Source organism: Eretmochelys imbricata, chromosome 1, assembly GCF_965152235.1.
Source record: "Eretmochelys imbricata isolate rEreImb1 chromosome 1, rEreImb1.hap1, whole genome shotgun sequence".
In the NCBI taxonomy this organism is placed as follows: Eukaryota; Metazoa; Chordata; order Testudines; family Cheloniidae; genus Eretmochelys; species Eretmochelys imbricata.
In genome coordinates, this window is record NC_135572.1 from 43,529,294 (window position 1) to 43,555,181 (window position 25,888).

Consider the following 25,888-nt stretch of genomic DNA (forward strand, 5'->3'; position numbering starts at 1 on the left):
TAGTACTATTCCATATGGTGGTATTTTACATTAATTTAGAATGAAAAATACTTTAAACAATTTTTTTCATGTTGCTAGTAATTTTAATGACGTGCTTAAACATCCTGCATACATTGAACACTTTTTCATCTAATAATTACCATAAAAATTACCTGATCGTTAATACTACCTGTTTAAAACCTGTGAATAAGCTACTTTATTTCATGAGCACACCTAGTTTTTCGTTTTACCTGATTGCTAGTTATTGCTCAAAATCAGCAAAAATTACACGGGTTTCAATGAACTACGAAATGTGGCATATGAACCTTTACAAGTAAAAAAGCATTCATCTGCATAATTTTCTTGTTAATATGCTGATGCAAACTGTACAACTGTTTAGATTGAACCAAAATGGAGTAATTATACATTTAGCTAAAAGTAGGCTTGAAATTGTTGGTTAAAACTGGGCTAATTTATAAATCCAAGACACACCAGATTGAAGTATGTGTTTGCATTTTTCTTTATTAAAGTTATGGCACTTAATATAACAGCAGAAATAACCACAAGGTTTCACAACCAGAAGCAATACAGTTTTCCAAACAGTGTAATTTCTTCCTATTACCAATAATTACTTGTGAGATTTCTGAACATAACAAGCCCTTATTTATGTGCATGAAACTGAAAAAGCCTTTGTCAGATTTCCTCTTTTGGATTACAATGCTGCTGCATGCACAGCACCCCTGTAACATCATGTTATTATCTGTTTGCCTTTACATTCTGTAAGTGAAATTACAGTTTCACTGTGGTAGCAAGTAAACAGTTATGACACTTGTGTCATTGGGAAATGATGAATATTTATGTTTAATGTGGTAGATTTGGAACAAAAAACAAACAAAAATCCTATTTACAAGTTCCCATAATTCCTTACAAATAGCTAACGTTGAGTACATTACATGACATTACCAGAAGTATTACAATTTATAAAAGAAAGTGAACTAAAAATCAAACATCTCTGGTGCCATGGTGAAAGACAAAGTAAAAAGAACATTACATTGCAGCACCTTCTGACATGTAACAAAAGATATTGCCTGCTATATACCAAATAATGGATTCCCAAGTTGTACTATATTTCCAATGTTTGTTTGTGGAAAATATACATACATATATATACAGAAATATGAAACTCAAGCATTTAGACATTTGAGAAACTAGTTTTGGTGTATAGTTTTCAAAATCCCTTCATAAAACTCTGTACATTAATGGTCACCTATCCTAGGTTATCAACATGCAGTTTTCATTAAATAAACAATCACAGGCTTTTAAACAGAAAATGTAAATTAAATACCTAATTATATTACAATTAAGTAAATGCATTCAATGCACTACATGATGTTGTATGTTAAGTTAAGTAATATTAATCAGGATTAAAATACTGTACCACTTCAAAAGTACTGTATTATCCTTTAAATGTTCAGGATGTAATACTGCAGCAAACTGATAATCAGATCCAGCTGATAAGAATACTACTATGAGAAACATCAATATCCACGGAAGATAAAGAATAAAGAAATGCTCTGGAGTGACTCCTCTCCAAAGTTATTTTATGATTTTCATTTAGTAATTTGTCCAGTCTGATCAGTATATTCAAAAGGTGACACCACGTTTTTGGAAGCATAATATTAAATGAAATAAAATCTAAGTTTATATACAAGCTTTATCTAACATACCACTAAGCTTTGGTTACATAAAGTGCAGTTCAATTTTAATCAATGTACTGTACAGACAGCTACTTTTTGCAGCACAATCTCCCTGCAAATTTTTAAATATTCACGTTTTACAGTTTGCTTATACAGTAGACTCAATTAAAAAAAAGTTTTCTTACATTAATTTCAATTCTAAATACTTCAGTACCATCCAATTATGCGCACTGTATTTCTAAGCTGTTTGATAAGTGTAACTTCTCAGAAATACAGTAATCTGTACATGTAAATTACATTTGTATCCCATCACATTAAATATCTAGTTCTTGAGAGTACAATTTTCTAACTTTCAAATCTCTCACACTTTTTGTTGTATAAAGTTTTCAAGTTTTATTATGATACAAGCAGCACACTCCATCACTCTCATGGCAACTTCAGAAGTGAACCTGTCATTTGGAATCTGTGGAAAGGGAAGCAAATCAGGGTATCGAGTTTTTAAGCTATCTACTCCATAAGCTTCCAGTGTGTGAACATCATTTGTAAGTCCTTCAAGTTGTTGACTATATTCCTCTATTTTTTGTGCAAGTGCAGTTGGTTTTACATCTTTATCTGATTTACCCCTTACGGCATAGTCAGCTGCAATCAAGGCTAACTTTGTGGAGAGATAGCATTTGAAGCACACCCATTCATTAGCATTTTTATGAAGGTCATTTCTTGCAGCTGAAAAGTTTGCTCGAGCTTGCCTAAGCCATCTACGTGCTTCCACAGGATTACCAACAGACTTGAATGTGGGTGGTACAAAGAAACGTGCAGAGTAAGATGGCCCTGTAGAAGATGGACACTTTTCTTTATACTGTTGCCTTTCAGATTTATGGCTCGTTGCTTCTTGATTCCACGAAGTATAAAATCTTTGAAATGAAAATTTATCTGACTGAAATCGAGATGCTGAAGATGAAAATGTTCGTCTTGATGCTCTGTCTGTATTTTGATCTATAAAGGCCTGTTTTTCTAGTCTGTTAATCTCATTCTGTAAATGTTTGAAAACTTCATTGGCTATATCAAGATTCTCTGAATTTTTATCTGGATGCCACTTAAGATATAGCCTTCTAATAATCTTTTTCCTTTCAGATTCTGGAAGTTTCCAAGCCTGTTCAATCACTGATGTCACTTCTCTTAATATTTCTGGCAAAGAATTCAGCTTAATCTTTTTGGGAGAGTGATGTTTTGAAGATGTTGTTTTGTGGCTCTCTCTACCAGAGAAAAGAGGAGGAACTGTCCTAGGTCCATGTGCTGGAAATTCTGTAGGACTAGTTGGGGTAGATGGTGCACTGTCCCTACTCTGAGAACTTTCATCAGGTCTTGAAAACTTGTATAAATCAAGAGAGCTCACTATTTTATACTCACTATATCCAATATCGATCTGATAAATCTTACCTAGAAAACTGGAATTTTCACCATCTTCCCTTTCTACTTCTTGTACAATGATTGCATATGTATATGTTGGTTGGTATGATCCATATATATCACCACCTTCAGCATCAACAAGGTAACCAACATATTCACCTGGATAAAACACATTCATTGGATCCATAAGGAGAGTGTAATGAATTTCAGCTGGTATAGGAGTTCCAGGCATAGGTAATTCAAGTTTTGATGGTTCTGAGGAGTCATACTTCACTCCTAAACTGTCAAGCTTCTCGCTAATTCTGTAAATATCATTGCAACCCAACATGGCAATTAAATATGAGGTATCAGAAATTAGATTGTCAGTTGCAGATTTCAGGGTCATTGCTAATGCTAAGAGAAAATTTATGTCTTTGCTGTCAGAGTGCTGTATATAAAGCAGTATTACTGCATTCCCAAATCTCTTTAAAAAAGCGAATGTTTCACTTTTACTGTGGGGAATAGGAGTAAAACCTTTAACCCTTAATGTTGTTTGCAACTTCTCAAAACAGGAAACTTTCAAGCCTTCTCGCAAGGTTTTGCACAGTCTTATGGCCTTTTCTTCATTGGCTAGGAAAGCATTGTCATTTTCATGCTTCATAATTCTAATGAGTCCTGTGATAAACTGTTCAGAAGATAATAGTAACTGCAACCGTCCCTGTAGAGAACATAATGCTCCAAACTGACATGTTTTGGGAGACTCTTCATCTAACAGTTCTTCAAGAATACTGCTAAGTAGGCGAGGCCTCAGTTTCTGAGGAAACAGCATTATCAGCTTAGTGTGAAAACCATGATCTTTTCCTAAATAACACTGGCTAAGATCAACAAGCATCTGCACACCAATGTTACCCTGTATTCTACTTTTGTAATGTGGCGCATCATCAAAAACTAAGATACTTGATTTTACCAATCTGCCATCTTGACTGGGAAGGTAAAGGGCCAGATCTCTCACATTCTCAAGGTCATTTCTAACCTTAACAGAATCATTTTGCAGACTTTTAAACAGACCAGAAACAACTCTTTTAACTGTGCGCATTTCATTAGGATCCAATTGTTTTCCTTCAGAGTTCTTGAATATGCGACTTAGAACCTCAACATACTGCTTTGTTGAAATAACATCTTCAGTACCTAAGTGTTTAAATAACTGGTGGAAGGTGCCAAGTTCTAAAGGAAGTTTGTAAAGGTAAGGTTTAAAATCAGATTCATACTCAAGATTTATTACTACCTCCTCAGGCTTCAGGAGCTTCCAACCTTCTTCCACCATCACAAAAGCAACCCCTCGAAGCTGAAAGCGGAATTCCCTTTTCTCTGTACTGAGAAATTCATAGATACTCCTTAGTACCTTAGCTCTAGTTTTCACCATGTCCTCATCTAAAGTTGTTATATTGCATATATTTCTGCAGTTATTGATAACTTTGTCCAGAGGAGGATCCAAGTTAACATTAAGCATAGTTAAAACCTGCTCAAGCTGTTCTTGTGGACCAAGACTGCTTCCTTCCTGTTCCTTGATACTTAAAGGTGTTGCTTTTTCAGGAAGAATAGGACACGAAGTCCACAGCAATTGTAACACATCCGTCTGTTTGAATTTAGGGTTTACTTGTGCTCCACTGAACCTTATAAGAGGGAGTGTTCCATTAACCTCTTGATACTGAGGATGAAATCTGACAATTTCAGCAGGAGCACGCTCGGGGCACAAAAAAGGAATTAAAGATAATTCTTTTAGAAAGTTTCCCAATAATAAATCAGTTCTTTCTTGGAATATGTGATGAAGGAGGACATCAACTGTACTTTGCAGTGTTTCCTTAGACCAGCTTTCTGTGTTAGCTCTCATACTGATCTCCTTAGCAAACTGTAGTAACTGTTGCTGGGAAATAATGTATTTTAGTCCTATATTCCGCAGGAATGTTACCCATGATGTAAGGAATGCCCCTTGATTCTTCGGTTTTGTGAGTTGTTCCAGTCTCTTAAAGAAATCTTGAGGTATGAACAATTTTTCAGGAAGCATAACTTCAAAGACTTTTACAGTTCTGTCATAAAAATGTTTTGCAGGTTTTAGTCTATTGCTTGCATCGTGAATTATCAAAAAGCTTTCCAGCTTTTCAAACAGCTGTTCCTTTATTTCTGAAAATTCCTCAATGCCAGAGAGTCTGTTCTTTAAGTAGATCAGGTGTTCTATCTTTGCATCATAAGACAGACTTTCAACCTTTGGTAAAAGATGCTTCAAATACACTTCAAGATCATCTACAGGGACACAACCAAGCACAGTATACAAGTCTTTCAAGTTAATTTTTTCTTCAAGAAAGGCAGATGAAGTTGACTGTGTCCACCTATCCACTTCAACTGAAGGAATACTTTTTGTGAGTATGTAACATGTTCCACATTTTGAAATACTGATGTATCGACCACTAATGGATTTATAGCATGGGAGAGACTTTAAAATTTTGATGTCATCCTGTGACATCAAATTACTTAAATGGCAACTGAAGTACATTAGGAGGGCCTCAAAATCACTTTCTGCTAATTTTTCAGTCTTAAATGTTGAGGTCTGGACCATATAATGTATGGCTTTCAGAATGCTTGATGGATTATCTATATTTGCTGTATATCCTGACAACAGAGACACTAAAACATTATCTTTGGAGCATATTTTGTTCAAAGCAAGCTGAATACAACCAGTTTTCATTAAAGCATGGAAAACTTTATCACTCTGAGCATTTGGGAAAAAAGCTATATGCATTAAGCTGAGAGGCAACAAGACATCACACTCTGGCACTACAAGCTGATTGACTGAGACAGTAAACTTTGTACCTGGAAGCAAAGCCCAATCTTTCAAAGTATCAACAACATCATCAAATTTTGGTTTCATATCTTCTTGGTCTTCCTTAACATTTACAGATTCACTGATAAAATGCCATGCATTTTTAAGCCAAGATTCACTTGCAAAATTTTCTTTCCATCGCACACAACTTCTGGTTTTATATTCTCTAGGCAACATGGATGATAACAAATCAGCAAAACTTGTGATATCGAAAGCTTTTGCTACATCACAGCTAAGTAAAATATTACTGTATCTCAAATATAGAGTGTTCATAAACAGATCCTTGCGAGATGGAATCAGTTCATGATATGTTGTTAAGAACTTTGGCCGCTTTGAATCAAAAACTTGCAAGACATTGTCAAGTGTAATAAGTAGTGGCAATCCCTCAATTTGGACTTCATTTTCTTCAGCATCCTTAAAGCAATAGTCAACCAGAAGTTTTAGACTGTGAAAGAGTTTCAGATTTGTCTGTTGAAGACGACAAGGCAATTTTCCAATGTGGCAATTGGAGTCTGGAGAAGAAAAGGTCATCAAAAAAAGTCGGACATCAGTAGGAGTCACATAGCTGACAGGAATATCTGCATCTACAAGACAATGGTAAAGATTTGCAGTTTCATCACAGTTATATACCAAATTGAATCCAATTTCTAAAAGTAGGTGTTTGAGTCTATAAACATTTTCTGCCACTGTCTTACGTGTTGTGATGTACTCTACATTTTTGAGGTGGTGCAACTCATCTTGTAGCAAATTGTCAAAGAATGGCCTACCTTTGTTCGAGGTAGACATGTTAACCCAAATAATGATCACTGCAGAATGTAAATCAGAACCATCAATATTTGGAGCCCGCACAACAGGTAAAAGGCGTTTCAAATCTTCATGAATGCAGCTGTAAACTGCTTTCACTAAGCAATACCAATCTGGCTGCAGATCAAGTCTGTTAACTGGGAAGAAAGACAAAAACTTTTTTAAAGTGTCTTTCACAACATGAACAGGTGTGTTTTGCAGTACTGATACTGTAGGATCAGTGCCTGGAAAGTAACGTTTTTTCAGCTGAATCAGTAGTTCAACATAGGCTGGTGCTATTAGTGCTGTCATTAGGCTATTATTCCAGTCACTTCTTACTCCAACTCCATTATCATCCCGCCACAGATTTCTTCTGGCAGAATCTAGAGCAAAATGTCCATTCACATGAAAAGGTAACCCGGTTTCTAATGATAAGGGTAAGAAACAAAATGCCCTATGTGGTTTTTTGTAATTGTGAGTAATGCAAGCAGCTACTCCTCCACGTGGAAAAAGGGTTATATCTTCATTCTTGTGAGCTGATATAACGCTCTTCGATACCTTTTCCATAGCTGAAAAACCTGACCTGTTGCAAATTAACCAAGATGTAAGGTTCCCTTCAGAGTCTTCAGTATCCATAGTGTAAGTAATTTGTTGCACAGGTATTTCACTTAACTGCTTTTTTTTAGTTACGCTGTCAATTACAGATGCATGGAATTGCTTCCGTTTCAATCTGTCTCCATCAGTGATTTTGCCCTTTACAGAATATAACACATTCAATGCTCCAGTTGTTTTTTCTATTTCACAAATGGAAATTTTTTCCATGTGATTCAAAAACATTAGAAGTTCTGCTCCATCTGTACGCAGCTTATCCAGGAGGTTTTGGACCATTCTATCTGAACATGGAACTGGGGAAATTTCTGACACATTTGCCATTTCTGCATTTCGAAGTGGAAACCTAAACATTGTACAATTATCCATTTTAAAGTGATTTCCTAAATAAAGGTCCAGTACATCTGAGAATTGTGTTCTGAAATCTGCATCTAAATCTCTAAACATGCGTCCAGGACTTACTGAAGTTGCACCTGGTGCATATCTAGCATGGGGATCAAAGATACAGAGTATATCATTACCAGATATGAAAGAAGGGCAGTCAGTAATGTGATACACAGAATTGAATCCTATACCATATTGTCCAGTTTTACATGGATTTCCTTCTTTAGTACCTTTTCCAAGGTTCTGAATTCCTCTTATATCATCCTCTGTAAAAGGCTGATTGTTGTAAACACATAGTGCTGGACCTTGAAGTGGTGCCCATTTCTCATCAAATATTCTATCAACTGGATGTTGTCTAGAATCAAACACAAAACAGATTTCTGTAGCTTTTGCATCATCTGCATTCTGAAGGAGCTCTTTCAGCATTTCTTTTTCAGAGGGATAGGCATTAAGAATGCTTTTAATTCTACTTGTCAATTTTTCTTTTTGTCCAAACTCAGTCCCAAGAGTAGTAAAACAGATATTAGAGGCATATCTTTCTAAAGCTTTATGTCGCTTGGGTACTGCACCAAGCTTCACTGCAACTTCTCTAGGGATATCAGCATGACAGTATTTTACAGTTGTATCTTTAACTTTTATCCAAGGACAGTCATTGTAACACAAAGTTTTAGCAGGTAAAAGTGCTAGATGCGTATCTGGTAACAAAATCTCACCATATTTTTTCTCACATAATTCTTGCTTCTTCTCTCTAATGAGACTCCATATTCCTTCACTAATGATTCTCCTACAAAGCTGAAAATTCTCTTCTGTTAGCTGCTTGTTTCCCCTCTCATGATTTACAGACTCAAGAACTAAGGCAAAATCTTCAACTGTAAAAGCATGTCTTACACCTACACTTTCAAATAGTTCACGGAAACTATTTTTATATTTATTAGGCAATTGATGAAGATACGGTGTTGCTTCAAAGTTCAAATGAAAACACACTTTTGTTGGGTTAACATACACACTCTCAACAAGAATGAAACTAAAATTTTTCAACTTTTCAATGATCACTGCTTTTGTTGTTTCATTTTGTAGCATTGCTTCATGGAGGTATTTGTAACAAGCATTGGTGATATTCTCCTGATACAATGTAATTCCATCAAATGACTTTGCAATTTCTTGCAACTGATTTATGACCATGTTAACGGTTGGTTTCTTAAGCAAACCCAAGAAATCTTTGACAGCTAATGATATGGCTCCACAACCTTTAAAGGAATGGGAATTTTCATTAAGAACTGGTTGTAAAAGACAAACAATATCTTGATGATCAGCAGTGAAAAGGTCAGTTGCTGAAAACATTGTTTCAGGCTGAAAGTCACTACCCTTCCAGTGCAATGAGAAGCCGGCTGGTTTTGTGAGGAATGGGAGGAAAGGAATTGTCTGACATTTTGCAGCAAATTCTTTAGCTCTAGGATCTCTACATTTTAATTTTTCATCAATGAGGCTTAATATAATGCTGCTTCTGAGACAGGCTGCAACATGATCATTCCTATTAATTGCGGCTACTGATTCTGCACGTTCTATTAGGTCTTCCCATGGAACGTCATCCTTAGCCATACCTAACTGAACAAGTTTAACCAAGATAACTGGATTAAGGTAATCCTGACTGCTGCCATAAGGAAATCTTCCATCTTTAGCATCATACAACTTTGCAACTCTTCCTTCAGGGTGGATCAATCTTGAAGGTATAACCAAAGAATGTTTATCCAAAGAACAAGGAATACAGGGAGTAACACGAAGAATTCCTGAGAACTCCTCAACCTTTTCATTCAGAACATAACGCATCAAAGGATCACGCAGCTCTGCATCAATCTCCTGAATGTTCGGGAAAAAGACTTCAGAAAAGAACTGTCTCTCAGAGAAAGTGTTCTCTAGTAGTATATATTTACATCCTGCTTCTTCGAACCCTGCCTTTATCCAAGATGGAAGCTCCACAGCACAAAGATTTTTTGATCCAGTTTTTTTAAGATATTTGAGGAAGATCTTAAAGGCTGCAGGTCCAATGTCTGGACGTTTCAGTATTGAATCATCTAAAAACCTCACATTCTTCATGGAAACCCAAGATGAACCATCAGAGAACACTTTGATTCCTTCTTTGCCTTTTGCATGAGCTATATCTTCATAAAATCCTTGACATATGACAGAAAAATCATCATGCACTGAGTCAGGATCTGGCCACACTGCATAGTAACTGTAGTCAGCTAGCTCGCCATTGACTGTCATGTCACGTAAAACACAAAGTGCTTCTAAATAGGCTTTTACAATAACATGCCTCATGAATAATGTGTTCCATCTTCCTTTTGTGTCTGTTTTCCAGATCTCTTTTCGATTTGAAGTAACAGCAAAACAGCCATTGATGTGAACAGGTAAACCTGTTTTTATTCGTAGAGGTAAATAGCAGAATACTTCCCCAATGCTATTGCAATTAGGTTTCACAATCCACTTTTGGTCCTGAGTTTCAGACAGCAGTACTCCTACTCCACCACAGGGGACAAGACCTAGTCTTCGTCCATTTTCGTGTAATGAAAATTTTAAAGCATCACCAGTATCCATGCAAGAACATATGAGCCAAGTTGTAGAATCTACTGTTTTTTGTGGCAGTTCTTCAGCTGCCCTTTTCATCTGTCCAGATTTAGCCATTTCGAAGAGAGAAGATGGATCATCTTCTGGACCTCTGAAAAGTGGAGACTGTAAATCAGCGATCCGTCTAAATACATGATGAAATTCTTCTACTATTATCTGTAGGATGCATGAAGACTTTGGTGTTTCAGTGGGAAGCTTTCTATTACTGCTGCTGCAAGTCTTCATCAGTTTAGCCGCTTCCTTTAAAACACTTACAACAGGTGCAGTCAATGCTTTGGAGGAACATAGACTTTTTTTAATAGTCACTGTATCTTGTGCTACACCAGGGTCAGCTTCCTCAACTTTCAAATATTTCAGAACCATTGAATTTACACTCTGAGTGAATATTATCAGTCTATGACCACAAATGCTAAACTCATCCACAAGAGAGTAAATGTCTGCTGTATTGTAGCAAGTACTGCTGACTTCACTCATTTTAGCCTCCTGCTGAGTTCTAAAGGAAAGTCTGAAAAGTGTTCCTTTATAACTGTAAGGAGCCTCCACAGTCAATGGTAGCTGACAACCAAACACACCTATAAATGGCTTGAATTGGTTAGGAAATTTTCGCAGCCTTTTCTGTTGCTTACTCCAGTTAATCTTGATCCCAGGATTAGATTTATCTCTAATATGTTTACTGAGATGGTTAATGTTTGGATCAAACATTATCATGAATTCTCGACTCATAAAGATAGGAATATCAGTGATGTGATAAACAGAGTTGAACCCTAGTCCAAATTTCCCGACTTTATCAACTTCTTCTCTTTTTAGAGACTCACCTAATCGAGTTATATTTAGAAAATCTGAGTCAGAAAATTCAGAATTGTTGAATGACCACAAAGCTGGTCCATGACATGCTGCCATTCCTGGATCCAAAAGATTCTCTCTTATATTCATATTTCTTCTCATGTCAATCATGAAATTACATTCTGTTGCATTGGCATCGTCAGCATTTTGAAGTAGCTCTTTAAAGATATCTGAAACAGAAGGGTATTCCTCCAAAATGTTTTTAATTCTTACAGTGAGAGGTTCTCTTTGCCCAGATTGCTCAAATCCCATATTTTCTGGATTAATCAATCTTGTACTGAGGCATGGCACATTTAACCACTCTGCAGTTTTCATGGGTATGTCTTCATGCACCAAAATTATTGGTTCCACAGAATCTTCAAGCAAATCATTTAAGTCATCAACTTTGATATCACAATAACAACATTCATGAATTGGTTTCATTACAAGCTTAAAAGGACATTTGCTACAATATATAGGCACAGGTGTATTCAGACTTGCTGGAATCTGACTGCTGTATAGCCATCTTATAATATTCAGCATAATGTGAAGATTTTGTTTACTCTCCTCTTCACTGAGAGATTGCTCACTCTTTAGATATATTTTCTGAATGACCATGGAAACGTGGTCTGGTGTCAACTGCCCAACTGATCCACAACTTTTAAACAATTGGTGGAATTTAGCCATAGTTTTTGGCACACTATGCAGATAAGGCTGGAGATCAAGATCAGGTACTGAGTTTATTACTGCCTGGGTAAGGGAACAAAATGTTTTACCGGTCCAGACCCAGGGAAATTTCAAGGCTTTAAAAGCATCTTTACCTTCTTCTAAGTGATCATGCATAAATCCATAAATTTCAAGCAAGATATGCTGAAATTGGTAATAATCTTCATCACTAAAGGTTTTAGAACTGTGCCAATCAACCACCACTTTAAAGTGTTTTAAGACTGCTTTTATGCCAGGTTTGGTGGAGATGCCAAGTGCTTTTTCTATATTTAAATGGACACTTTCCACAAAGGGAACTGATGAACCAACTAAAATTGCATGAGCTATATTACACATTTCTGGTGGTGAACAAAAATTACAAAGGTCTCCTTTCCAAACCAATGATCCCGGATAGTTTGGAGGTCTTTCCTTACATGCTGGAATCCATTTTAATTTTTTCAGCATTGATTTTGCTTCAGCTGACTGCAGCAACATATGATTTTTGTTCAAAATCATTAACAGAGTTCTAGCTTTTCTTAATAGTACATCATGGCTTGTGTGAGAATCACCTTGCAAACTTTCAATTTTATTTGCCACTTGCATAATGTCTTTTTCTTCAAGACCGCTTTCATTTTTTAAACCTATTTGTCTCAGAGAATGAAGAATATCTGAAGATGCTGTAAAAATACTAGGTGGGAAGCAGATTTCCTCCTCAGCATAAAACAGATTTTGCAGTACTTCTACCTCAGGATCAAAAAGTTCATTGGCTGACACTATCTTTCCTTGTGAAATCTGAATAAATTTTAGTGATGTCAGCCAATCTAGCACATCTGTATTCTCATTTTTGAGGAAAGTGAGATTTTCAAGAACCCAGAGCATAATCTGTATTGTTTCATCATAAGAATAAAAGTCATTTTGAATATCTTGTATAATAAACTTTAGACAATCTGTGCTCTTTAACTGTTCTACTTTTAATAAGTTAGCTAAACGAATGGTAGCTTCATCACTGCTGTCAATTATTGGAATAGAAAGTCTCAGACTAGGTGGAAGTTTGGCAGTGTGATGCAACACTTTACAACCTTTTAATCCAGTAAAAACAGTGACCCCTTCATCAGATGATTGTTCAATTCTTTTAAATATCAGTAGCTCCTGAATAATTCTTCTCTCTTTTTCACTGACATCAGTTAAACTAGCTAAGAATCCCCTAAGGGCATCTTTATGTGCTGGAGGTAATGATGAAACTTGACTGGACAGTTTTTGCCATGACAGTTTCTCCATTATCTGCAAAACAGCACCTGGTAATGGTGGATGCACATATTTTTTTAAAAGTGGATGCTGTATAGAAGCATCTAGCTTCTTAAGTACAACACCACCACCAAGTTTTTGAATGATGTCAGCTAAAAATCCTGGAAGCTGTGTCTCAGATTCATCTTCTAAAATAATTGCAGGTGGAGTCCTAAGTCTAATAAGTTCCACTAATACCTGGTCTTCCTCTAGCGGCATCTTCGGGATAAGTGGCATGTCATCAAACATAGTCAAGTCTTCAGAAAAGTGTATATATAGATTCTTCCAGACCATCTTAAGCCATGGAATAGATGGGTGATTTTTATCTTCTGAACCTGGATACCATTGTACCACCATATCTCTGCCAGGCCACAAGGTGTTCAGAACTTCTTTGATAAGCCGGGCAAATCGTTCAGGGTTCAGAAGCTGCAATTGAGTGCATGGTCTTCCTGAAATTGAAATAAAACAATAACTCCATGAAAATCAAGCAAAACAGGAGAAATACTTTTTTTTCTGTAACGTTTTTCATAAAGGAAACAGAAAAAGCAGGACAGGAAACTTCCCAATTTCTATACTTGTTCACAAAGATGATTTCAGACCTGAACTCAAATGTCTCATCTCACTTTGCTGAGTTGATTAAAATCAAGTCCATTATATATTAGTACAAGAAATAATTACCAGATTGCAACTGATCAGTATGTTAGTTTTGCACAAAGTCTTTGGGCACACAAAAAGAGCTGTAGAGTTAATTTTCAATATATAAAATACAGCTGTGCATGTAGGGATTGTCCTTTATGCTTGATTAAACTCAAACAGAAAGGCTCAGAAAAATGATTATTTGGGGCTATTTTTTTTGGCATTATCCATTCAATTAACAGTTACTTATTTTTAGAAACAATGTGAAGTGTAACCTATTGGTTAGAGCAAACAGCAGGACCATCCTAGGTACTAGCCTAAGCTTCAGTCAACCTTCAGTCAGTAAAAAAAAACTTGGTTGCAACAAAACTACTATATAGCAAATGCTGAATCTAAGGTTAAAAATATGTGCGTGTGTGTGTGTGTGTGTGTGTAAAAACGTCTACTATAAATCAGTCTTTATTGACAATAATATATTTTGAAATATACATTGGTATTCTAAATAAATAGATCATAGTCAAACCCTACAACACTTCTGTGAGATAGATAAATGGGTAAACTGAAGCACAGGGAAATTAATCAATTTCCCATGATGGCACTGCAAGACAGTGGCAGAACAAATAGGAGAACCCACCAATGTTGAATTTCAGATCCCTACTCTAATTACTTAACAAAACTCTTTCCCTAAAAGCAGTAGTCCAATTATAGCAAAACAGCTGTGGGGACATGGCTTTGACAGCACAAAAATTAGAACATCAACTCCAGTAACAGATTATCATGAAAGCATTTTACTTTTCTCCCACATATATATAATAAACTACATTAATCCTTGTACTCTAAAACCAAATATGAAATGTGTGACAGACAATTTTGTAATAATTACATACAAATATAATGCATCATGTATTTCTGCAACATAATATACATTCATATGCAGTAATCAATATTGGTTTTATCAAAAAGTCATTTTATATAATATAGATGTCCAAAATAAGGAAAAAGAACATTAAAAAGGAAACATGAAGTGACAAGTTACATGGAAAAGTTACACAGGCAATTTTAATGTTTATTACTATTAGCAGTTTGTTTACATGGTTAAAGCAGGAGACTGTCAACACTTATTTCAGTTCTGGCTCTGCCACTAACTTGCTCTGTATCCATGGGCTAGTCACTTAGCCTCTCTGTTCCTAGCTTTGCAAAGCACTTTAAGACCTTTGGATGAAAGGTGCTATATAAGTGCAAAGTATTACTGTAGCATACTAAGCAGATGGTGATCGTGAAATAAAAGGAGAATAGGGTGAACAACTGTAATATGTATTTTTCTTAAAATAATGTGCCGTATAGTAACAATTTTTTAAACTTTTTAAAAACTATTTGATAGAAATCAGCCTTCTACATAGTAAATCCAGATGTTTTTAAAATCCTTTAAAAGTTTCTTATTTAGATCTTTTGAATGTTGGTGTTTACAGGCAAAAAGAAAAGGAGTATTTGTGGCACCTTAGAGACTAACAAATTTATTTGAGCATAAGCTTTCGTGAGCTACAGCTCACTTCATCGGATGCATTCAGTGGAAAATACAGTGAGGAGATTTATATACACACAGAACATGAAAAAATGGGTGTTATCATACACACTGTAAGGAGAGTGATCACTTAAGATGAGCTATTACCAGCAGGAGAGCGGGGGGGGGGGGGGGGGGGAAGAAAACCTTTCGTAGTGATAATCAAGGTGGGCCATTTCCAGCAGTTAACAAGAATGTTATAGGGGTTTTCTCAGAAAGGGAGAAACTATCTGCACAAACATAAGAAAAAATTTGTTAACTTCTTTCCATTTCATCAATCTTATATGTCACCTATAACTACAGAAAGTACAAAGCCGGTGAGGCAATGTTTTTTATTAGACCAATTTCTGTTGTGAGAAAGACAAGCTTTCAAGTTTACACAGGCTCTACATAGCAATGTACACATAGCGAGACTCAAGTCAGCTGACCTGTGTCAGGGAAACCTGAGCTTGAGCATCTACATTGCACTGTAACCTAGGTTAAGAATTTTCTGACTGGTGCTCGAACCTAGGGCTCTGGCATCCAGACTCTGAGTCAAACTACAGATCCGAGTCAAAGTAACCGTATCCCAGAGCGCCTAGTGCACCGCCCTCCACAACGCTGATTCTAGCCCTAGGAATGTGTCGCACTGTAGGAAAACTCTGCTGATCACCCTGCACATTACAGGAAATTTGAACTGTCTGCCAACAAATCCTGCTGAGCAATCATTTTGTTCTGCGTACTTCCAGCTACCAGAGCCAGCAACAAGGAAGAGGCACCTTTGGATGAACTTCTCTTGCTTGCACTTTCACGCATGTATCAGGAAGCTGGCAGAGCATCTATAAGATGCTGGTGGACATTTTGGCAATGTTTTCTGTCCCACCAAAGGTACCTCACTGACTTCCTGATGGAGCTGCAGGAGGAGGAGCACCCTGGCATCACAGACTCTCAGTGGCAAATGCTGCTCAGTACAACTAGCACTGCTTCTGGTGTATGGCCACAAGGACTGGCTGGTGGGACCAGATAGCCATGCAGAGCTGCGATGAGAAGCAGCAGATCCAGAACTTTTGCATGACAAAAGCAACATTTCTAGAGCTTTGTGAGCTTCTTAACCGCCCCCTCCCTGGACACACCCTCCAGCATAAAGAGATACACAAAGTCATCCTTGCCAGTCCAGAAGCAGGTTGCTATAACTGTGTGGAAGCTGGCTACCCAAGATTGCTACAGGTCTATTGCCAACTGGTTTGGGGTTGGAAAGCTGACTATGGGTAAAGTGGTGGCAGAGGCTTGAGGTTTACCCCAAGGTGGCAGGCACTAAAGATATTCCAGAGGTAATTGACGGCTTTGAGAGAGTGGGGTTTCGTAACTGTGGCAGTGCTAATGATGGGACTCATGTGCCCATAGTATGCCCTTCTCGAGGAGCACATGAGTATATAAACTGCGCAGGGTATTACTCCACTGTTATGCAGGCACTAGTGAACCACAGAGCGAGATTTATGAATGTCAATGTGGGCTGTACAGGAAAAGTTCACGATGCCGAAATTTTTCACAGCTCGGGAGTCTACATTCTTGGGACAGGCTGGAACACTATTCCTACTAATCCTACTAAATGACACTAACATAAATGATGTTACTGTACACACTGTTATTCTGGGGGACCCCCACATAACCTCTTATGCCTTGGCTTATGAAACCATATCCTGATTTCCGAGGCCCTGGCAAATAAAGGTTTAATTATACTCAAAGAAGCTGTAAAATCGTAGTTGAATGTGCTTTTGGCAGATTAAAATCAAGTTGGAGGTGTTTACAAACCCATTTAGATGCCAATATAATTAATGTGGTCTGCATTACTGGACTTGCTGTGCTCTTCACAACCTAGAGGCCAGAGGTGAGCCATTTCCCCCTGAATGGATCTATGACAGCGAGGGAACACGGGATTGGTACCCTCAGCCAGAAAGTGCAGCCACACTTGTGGGAGCTGGTTGCACCTGTGCTGCAGAAGTAAGAGACACTTTGTGTGCATTCACATTATTGACTTGCATGGCCCCATGGAAGAGGGGGAATAGTACCTGTACGAATGTGCTTAGTGGCTCATTTTTGGCAGGGGGCAGTGCATGGGAGGGGTGTGGGTTTAATTGCTATGTAATGTAAGTCAGATGACATGATAAAAAATAAATTTGTGTTAGGGGACCAGCAAATAGAACTACTCCTTAATATGTTTTTACCTTTATCTCAGATCCTGTGTGTATGATATGATGCACTGAACAGCAATAAACTTTCTTGAAAATATAACATTCTTTATTTGTAAACAGATCAGAAAACAGTAAACCACTCACACAGTGTTGGGCAGGCCAGCTGCCATTACAACACCAAACACCCCCCAATAAAGAACAGGAAATAGTTAATACCTAACACAATCCCCCTACCACTGCATGTCCCCTGGCCCTAGATCCTCCTTCCCCTTCTTTACATGTTTAGCCCTCACTTTGTGGCAGGTGAGGGAGGTGGAGGTTTCCACCAAAGAGGAAGGAAGGCCCCACAGGGTTTAGTTGCCAGCCCAGCTGCTCACCAGTACTGAATGTATGGGCTCCCCCAATATGGAGTTGTGCAAGCTACTGCCGGGCTGAAGGTATGTTGCTGGGGCATCAGGACATGCTGTGGGAGAGGCAGCAGGAGCCAGTGATCTTGCAGCCATTAAGATAGCAGTTGCTGGAACAGTTATCTTTGTTGGGCTCTGTCCTCCTCCCTTAGCCACCGTTTCTGTTCCAGGAACTGCTGTGCAAGGGCCTGCTCCATTGCTGAAACATTCGCCTCCAGCTGGGCAGCGAGCCTCAACCTTGCCTCCTGCCTGTCAGCCTGCCATTGTTCTGTCTTTCATCCCTCTTCTTCTGGTACTGGAACTGCTGCTCTGCCCTCTCAAGAACAACAACCATGTGTTCTTCATTTGGGGGGTGGGATAGCTCAGTGGTTTGAGCATTGGCCTGCTAAACCCAGGGTTGTGAGCTCAACCCTTGAGGGGGCTTGTCATAAATATAAAGGGAAGGGTAAACCCCTTTGAAATCCCTCCTGGCCAGGGGAAAGCTCCTCTCACCTGTAAAGGGTTAAGAAGCTAAAGGTAACCTCGCTGGCACCTGACCAAAATGACCAATGAGGAGACAAGATACTTTCAAAAGCTGGGAGGAGGGAGAGAAACAAAGGGTCTGTGTCTGTCTGTATGCTGGGTCTTTGCCGGGGATAGACCAGGAATGGAGTCTTAGAACTTTTAGTAAGTAATCTAGCTAGGTATGTGTTAGATTATGATTTCTTTAAATGGCTGAGAAAAGAATTGTGCTGAATAGAATAACTATTTCTGTCTGTGTATCTTTTTTGTAACTTAAGGTTTTGCCTAGAGGGGTTCTCTATGTTTTTGAATCTAATTACCCTGTAAGATATCTACCATCCTGATTTTACAGGGGGGATTTCTTTATTTCTATTTACTTCTATTTTTTATTAAAAGTCTTGTAAAAAACTGAATGCTTTTTCATTGTTCTCAGATCCAAGGGTTTGGGTCTGTGGTCACCTATGCAAATTGGTGAGGCTTTTTATCCAACATTTCCCAGGAAAGGGGGGGTGCAAGTGTTGGGAGGATTGTTCATTGTTCTTAAGATCCAAGGGTCTGGGTCTGTAGTCACCTAGGCAAATTGGTGAGGCTTTTTACCAAACCTTGTCCAGGAAGTGGGGTGCAAGGTTTTGGGAAGTATTTTGGGGGGAAGGGCGCGTCCAAACAGCTCTTCCCCAGTAACCAGTATTAGTTTGGTGGCGGTAGCGGCCAGTCCAAGGACAACGGGTGGAATATTTTGTACCTTGGGGAAGTTTTGACCTAAGCTGGTAAAGATAAGCTTAGGAGGTTTTTCATGCAGGTCCCCACATCTGTACCCTAGAGTTCAGAGTGGGGGAGGAACCTTGACAGGGCTGTTAAGTTGATCTGGGGCAAAAAATGGGGATTGGTCCTGCTTTGAGCAGGGGGTTGGACTAGATGATCTCCTGAGGTCCCTTCCAACCCTGTAATTCTGTTAAAAGCTTTCTTTTGGAATGGTCCTGAGAGTATGCTGAGCCAGGGATCAAGTTCCGGAAAAACAGCAGGTAGTATAGGTTATGGGCCTTAAATATTATAAGAAACAGAGGGTTATTGTTGAAAGTAGCTCTGTGGAGGAGCACAGAATTAATAACTGTGGAACATCAAGGGCATAAAATATAACAATTCTAATGTAAACCCACACATATTGTGAAGGGGATGCTTCAGTCATCACGCTGTCTCTTGACGCAGCCTTGTTTATCATAGTTACAGAAGTACATAAGCAATGGTAATTTTAAAATCAAAACTGCTTCATAAAAATTTCCTAAGTAATTGCCATATGGAGGATCCTTCCAGGAAAATGCGTTTTCTTTCCCATTTCAGGCCTTTCATATTTTGGAAGACATAACAGGTCTTGTGGTTCCCTATTGGCAGAGGGAAGTGTTATTTCTGACTGCTGGAGGGAATCCTGCAGCGTAAGCAACAGAAGTATTCAAACCAATAGCACATCCCTGAGTGGAGTGGACTAGTCAGCGAAACAGGGGGGCGTGGAAAATACGTTCTTCCCCACAATGTGACAAACTATCTGGAGTTCCTGCTCCAGGAAATGTGTGCAGCTATCAGCAGCCAGGACTGGGTCCTAATCCATGACGGAATAAACACGATGCCGTGTTAGAGCACACATGGCTATTATTGCTGAACACAAAACTCTCTGAAAACTGCAGCTTTAATCCTGAATTGATTATCACTAACTGATATTGACTAGATTTGGAAACAGAAAAAAACGGTTACCTAATTTACATAACTGTTGTTCTTCGAGGTGTGTTGCTCATGTCCATTCCATTCTAGGTGTGCGTGCACCCACGTGCACGGCTGTTGGAGATTTTTGTCTTAGCAGTATCCACAGGGTCAGCTGTGGTGCCCTCTTGAGTGACATGCTCATCTGTCGGTATATAAGGCGCCGCTGGCCCTATGCACTCTCAGTTCCTTCTTGCCGGCAACTCTGACAGAGGGGCAGGAAGGCGGGTAATGTAGTGGACAGAAGCAACACATCTTGAAATCGTAGGTAACGGTTTTTTCTTCTTTGAGTGTTTGCTTATGTCAATTCCATTCTATATGACTCACAAGCAATATCCCTGGAGGCAGCTCACAGTTTACAATCGTGTGGTTTGCAACACTGCTCTGCCGAAGCCAGCATCATCTCAGGCTTGCTGGGTAAGCGCATAATGAAACCTAAATGTGTGGACAGATGACCAGGTAGAGGCCCTGCAGATATCCTGAATCAACACCTGGGCCAGAAAGGCGGCTGACGAAGCCTACACCCTAGTTGAGTGGGCAGTCATGGTCGCTGGTGGAGGCACCTTCGCCAGGTCACAGCAGTAATGGATGTAGGCTATGATCCAAGAAAAAATGGTTACCTACCTTTCATAACTGTTGTTCTTCGAGATGTGTTGCTCATGTCCATTCCAAGTAGGTATGTGCATGCCACGTGCATGATTGCCAGAAGGTTTTTCCCATAGCGGTACCCGTCAGGTCAGCTGTGGAGCCCTCTGGAGTCACGCCTTCATGGTGGTGTATATAGGTCCCTGCCAATCCGCAACCTCTTCAGTTCCTTCTTGCCGAATACTCTGATGGAGAGGAGGTGGGTGGATCTTGGAATGGACATGAGCAACCCATCTCGCAGAACAACAATTACGAAAGGTAGGTAACCATTTTTTCTTCTTCGAGTGATTGTTCATATTGATTCCAAGTAGGTGTCTCCCAAGCAATCCCTAGGAGAAGGGGTCAGAGTTCACCGACTCGCAGACTGCAGCACTGCTCTGCCAAATGCGACATCGTCTCGCCTGTTGTGTAATGGTATAATGAGATGGAAAGGTGTGAACAGACGACCATGTAGCCACCGTGCAGATGTCTTGAATAGGAACCTGCACCAGGAATGCTGCACATGAAGCTTGTGCTCTTGTGGAGTGTGCTGTTAAAGCTGGGGCCAGTATCTTTGCTAGGTTGTACCACACCCAGATACAAGCCATGATCCACAAAGAGATCTTTTGGGCCAACACTGAGAGCCCCTCCATCTGCTTCACAATTGCAATGAATAGCTGTGTCGATTTCCAAAACGGCTTTGTCCGCTCAATATAGAAGGCTAACGTTCGTCTGACATCCAGGGATTGGAGCATCCATTCCCGGTTATTAGCACGTGGCTTAGGGAAGAACACTGGAAGAAAAATGTCCTGATTCATGTGAAATTGTGAAACTACCTTCGGGAGGAAAGCTGGGTGTGGCCACAACTTCACTTTATTTTATAAAACACAGTATAAGGGGGGGTCGGACGTGAGGGCCCTGAGCTCAGACACCATCTTGGCTGAAATTATAGCCACAAGGAATGCCAATAGTAAAGTAGAGAGCATGTTGCTAGGGGTTCGAAGGGAAGGCCCATGAGCCTCGAGAGCACCAGGTTGAGATCCCATGGGGGAATCAGCTGCCTAACTTGAGGGTACAGTCTATCTAGCCCTTTGAGGAAGCGGCCAACCATGGGGATAGCAAATACTGACCATCCAGCTGAGCCGGGATGGAAAGCCGAAATAGCGGTCAGGTGCACCTTTACTGACGATACTGCCTGGCCCTGCTGTTTTAGGTGAAGTAAATAGTCCAGGATGAAGGAATGGAGGAGTGCTCTTCTGCAGTGACCAAATCCAAAACCTCTTCCACTTAGCCAGATAAGTGGCCAGAGTGGATGGCTTTCCGCTGCCAAGGAGAACCTCCTGAGTCTGAGCATGCAAGCTCTAACGCATTCAGCCATGGAGTTTCCATGCTATGAGGCAGAAAGACTCTAGATTGACATGTTGGAGGTGGCCATGGTCCTGCGTGATCAAGTCCGGGACCCGGGGCAGAGTTATAGTCATGTCCACCAACAGGTCTAGAAGCGTGGTGAACCACTGGTGCTATCAAAATTATTGATGCACCCTCTTGTCGGACCTTCAGCAGGACCTTGTGAATGAGCGGGAAGGGCAGGAATGCATATAGCAGATGCCTCTTCCAAGGGAGGAAAAAGGCATCCGCCAGCGAGCCTGGGCTGTGACTCAGGAAAGAACAGAACTGCTGACACTTCCTGTTGTGCCATGTCGCAAACAGGTCTAGCTGGGGAATTCCCCACCTTTGGAAGATGTTGATGGCGACATCCGGGTGGAGGGACCACTCGTGGCCATGAAAGGACCTGCTGAGGTGATCGGCCAATTTGTTCTGCGAGCCCAGAAGGTACAATGCCTCCAAACGTATCAAGTGGGTAATGCAGAAATCCCACAGCTTGAGGGCTTCCTGATACAGGAGAGAGGAATGAACATCACCCTGTCTGTTTATACAGAACTTTGCTGTGGTATTTTCTGTTAATACCAATACACATCTGCCTTGTAGATGGGTTTGCAAGCGAGGCAAACTGCTGCAGCTCCCTGAAGTAGATATGTAGCAAAAGTTCTGCCTAGGACCAGAGACCTTACATCCTGAGTCTTCCTAGATGCACCTCCCATGCCATTGCCGATGCATCTGTGACTGGGGACAGTGATGGTTGAGGCCTGGAGAAGGGTATTCCCGCACATATTGCTCTGGGGTCAAGCCACCACCAGAGGGACTTAAGGACTGGAGGAGTAAGTGTGACCAATTTGTCTAGGCGGCCTTGGTTCGGCCTGTATACTCGGGCTAGCCAAGCCTGAAGGGGATGGAGCTGCAGCTTGGCATGCTGTACCACATATGTGTAGGCAGCTATATGTCCAAGCAGTTTCAGGCAATTTCGCACCATAGTAGTGATGAATCTTCTGAGATCCTCTATGATGGTGACCATGGCGAGGAAGTGAGATTCCGGGAGGAATTCCCTGGCCTGACCAGAGTCTAGGAGAGCTCTGATAAACTCTATCCTCTGAGTGGGGGTTATGGTTGACTTTTCTATGTTCAGAATGAGGCTGAGACTGTGGAACGTTGTCCGTTCCAGACTCATGTGGTCCTCCACTTGGGCCCGGGAGCAGCCTTGATAAGCCAGTTTTCTAGGTATGCGAATATCAGCACTTGCAGCTTCCGCAAGAAGGCTGCCACGACTGCCATGCACTTGGTGAACATCCAAGGGGCCACCAAGAGACTGAAGGGGAGGACCATAAACTGATAGTGGGTATTGTTGACCACGAAATTGAAGAACCATCTGTGGGACAGGATTATGGACATGTGAAAGTACGCGTCCTTCAACTCGAGGACAGCATACCAGTCCCCCAGATCCAGGGAGGGAATAATGAAAGCCAGTGGAGACCATGTGGAACTTCAACTTCTTCATTAAGGCTAATGTAGTGCCCATCTTTAAAAAAGGGAAGAAGGAGGATCCTGGGAACTACAGGCCAGTCAGCCTCACCTCAGTCCCTGGAAAAATCATGGAGCAGGTCCTCAAGGAATCAATTCTGAAGCACTTAGAGGAGAGGAAAATGATCAGGAACAGTCAGCATGGATTCACCAAGGACAAGTCATGCCTGACTAATCTAATTGCCTTCTGTGACAAGATAACTGGCTCTGTGGATGAGGGGAAAGCAGTGGGCATGTTGTTCCTTGACTTTAGCAAAGCTTTTGACACGATCTCCCACAGTATTCTTGCCAGCACGTTAAAGAATGGGCTGGATGAATGGACGATAAGGTGGATAGAAAGCTGGCTAGATTGTCGGGCTCAACAGGTAGTGATCAATGGCTCCATGTCTAGTTGGCAGCTGGTATCAAGTGGAGTGCCCCAAGGGTCGGTCCTTGGGCCGGTTTTGTTCAATATCTTCATAAATGATCTGGAGGATGGAGTGGATTGCACCCTCAGCAAGTTTGCAGATGACACTAAACTGGGAGGAGAGGTAGATACGCTGGAGGGTAGGGATAGGATACAGAGGGACCTAGACAAATTAGAGGATTGGACCAAAAGAAATCTGATGAGCTTCAACAAGGACAATTGCAGAGTCCTGCACTTAGGACGGAAGAATCCAATGCACCGCTACAGTCTAGGAACCGAGTGGCTCGGCAGCAGTTCTGCAGAAAAGGACCTAGGGGTTACAGTGGACGAGAAGCTGGATATGAGTCAACAGTGTGCCCTTGTTGCCAAGAAGGCCAATAGCATTTTGGGATGTATACATAGGGGCATTGCCAGCAGATCGAGGGACGTGATCATTCCCCTCTATTCGACATTGGTGAGGCCTCATCTGGAGTACTGTGTCCAGTTTTGGGCCCCACACTACAAGAAGGATGTGGAAAAATTGGAAAACGTCCAGCGGAGGGCAATAAAAATGATTAGGGGATTGGATCACATGACTTATGAGGAGAGGCTGAGGGAACTGGGATTGTTTAGTCTGCGGAAGAGAAGAATGAGGGGGATTTGATAGGTGCTTTCAACTACCTGAAAGGGGGTTCCAAAGAGGATGGATCTAGACTGTTCTCAGTGGTAGCAGATGACAGAACAAAGAGTAATGGTCTCAAGTTGCAGTGGGGGAGGTTTAGGTTGGGTATCAGGAAAAACTTTTTCACTGGGAGGGTGGTGAAACACTGGAATGCGTTACCTAGGGAGGTGGTGGAATCTCCTTCCTTAGAAGATTTTAAGGTCAGGCTTCACAAAGCCCGGTCTGGGATGATTTAGCTGGGGATTGGTCCTGCTTTGAGCAGGGTGTTGGACTAGATGACCTCCTGAGGTCCCTTCCAACCCTGATATTCTATGATTCTATGAATCTGTTTAGGTTTCAGAGGTCTAAAATAGGCCTGAGTCCATCCTTGGCCTTTGGGACTAGGAAATACTGGGAGTACAGCCCCCTTCCCCTGAACTCCAGAGGGACCTCCTCTACCGCCCCGAGTTGTAGGAGCATTTGCACCTCTTGCACTAAAAGTTGCTCGTGACAAGGGTCCCTGAAGAGGGACAGGGAAGGTGGGTGGGAAGGTGGGAGGGAACAGAATTGGACAGAATATCCCAATTCTACTGTGCTCAAGACCTACTGGTCTGAGGTGATTTGAGCTCAGGCCTGGTAGAAATGAGACAGACGATTCACAAAGAGAGGGGAAGGATCCAGCATCTGAACTGGTGTGTCACCCGTGGGCGTAACTTCAAAAGTTTGTTTGGAGGGTGAGGGCTGCCTCGCTGAGCCTTGGCCCTGGTTAGAAGAGGACTGAGAGGGCCTCTGCCTATTACTCCTGCCCCGCTTCCAGCTACAGTCCTGCCTAGGAAGAGCTGAGGAGAAGCGAAGGACGGGTTGTGGCTTAAATGGCTTTCTTTGGGGGCCTGGCGTATGAAGCCCCAGGGACTTCAGTGTTGTCTTGAGTCTTTCAGGCTGTGGGGCCTAGTTTCTGCTCTGAAAAGAGTCTTGAACAGTCAAAAGGCAAGTCCTGAATAGTGTGTTGGACTTTTTGCGAGAGTCCCGATACTTGAAGCCATGAGCTCCGCCTCACGGAGTTGCCATCGTACAGGTTGCTGACTCCACCGAGTCCAGCGAGGCCTGTAAGGAGGTTCCTGT

At 40.7% G+C, this 25,888-nt stretch overlaps 1 protein-coding gene across 2 annotated transcripts in view; it reads right to left on the reverse strand.

The window, feature by feature from the left end:
• Positions 1 to 358: 358 nt before the first annotated feature.
• The window catches only part of SACS (sacsin molecular chaperone), a 70,583-nt gene continuing 45,053 nt past the window's right edge, over positions 359 to 25,888 (reverse strand). For both annotated transcript variants that reach the window (XM_077809391.1, XM_077809401.1), the window contains one exon: positions 359 to 13,601. In XM_077809391.1, the coding sequence (XP_077665517.1) occupies positions 2,038 to 13,601 (11,564 nt within the window). In that variant the 3' untranslated portion in view covers positions 359 to 2,037. The remainder of the gene's footprint in view (positions 13,602 to 25,888) is intronic.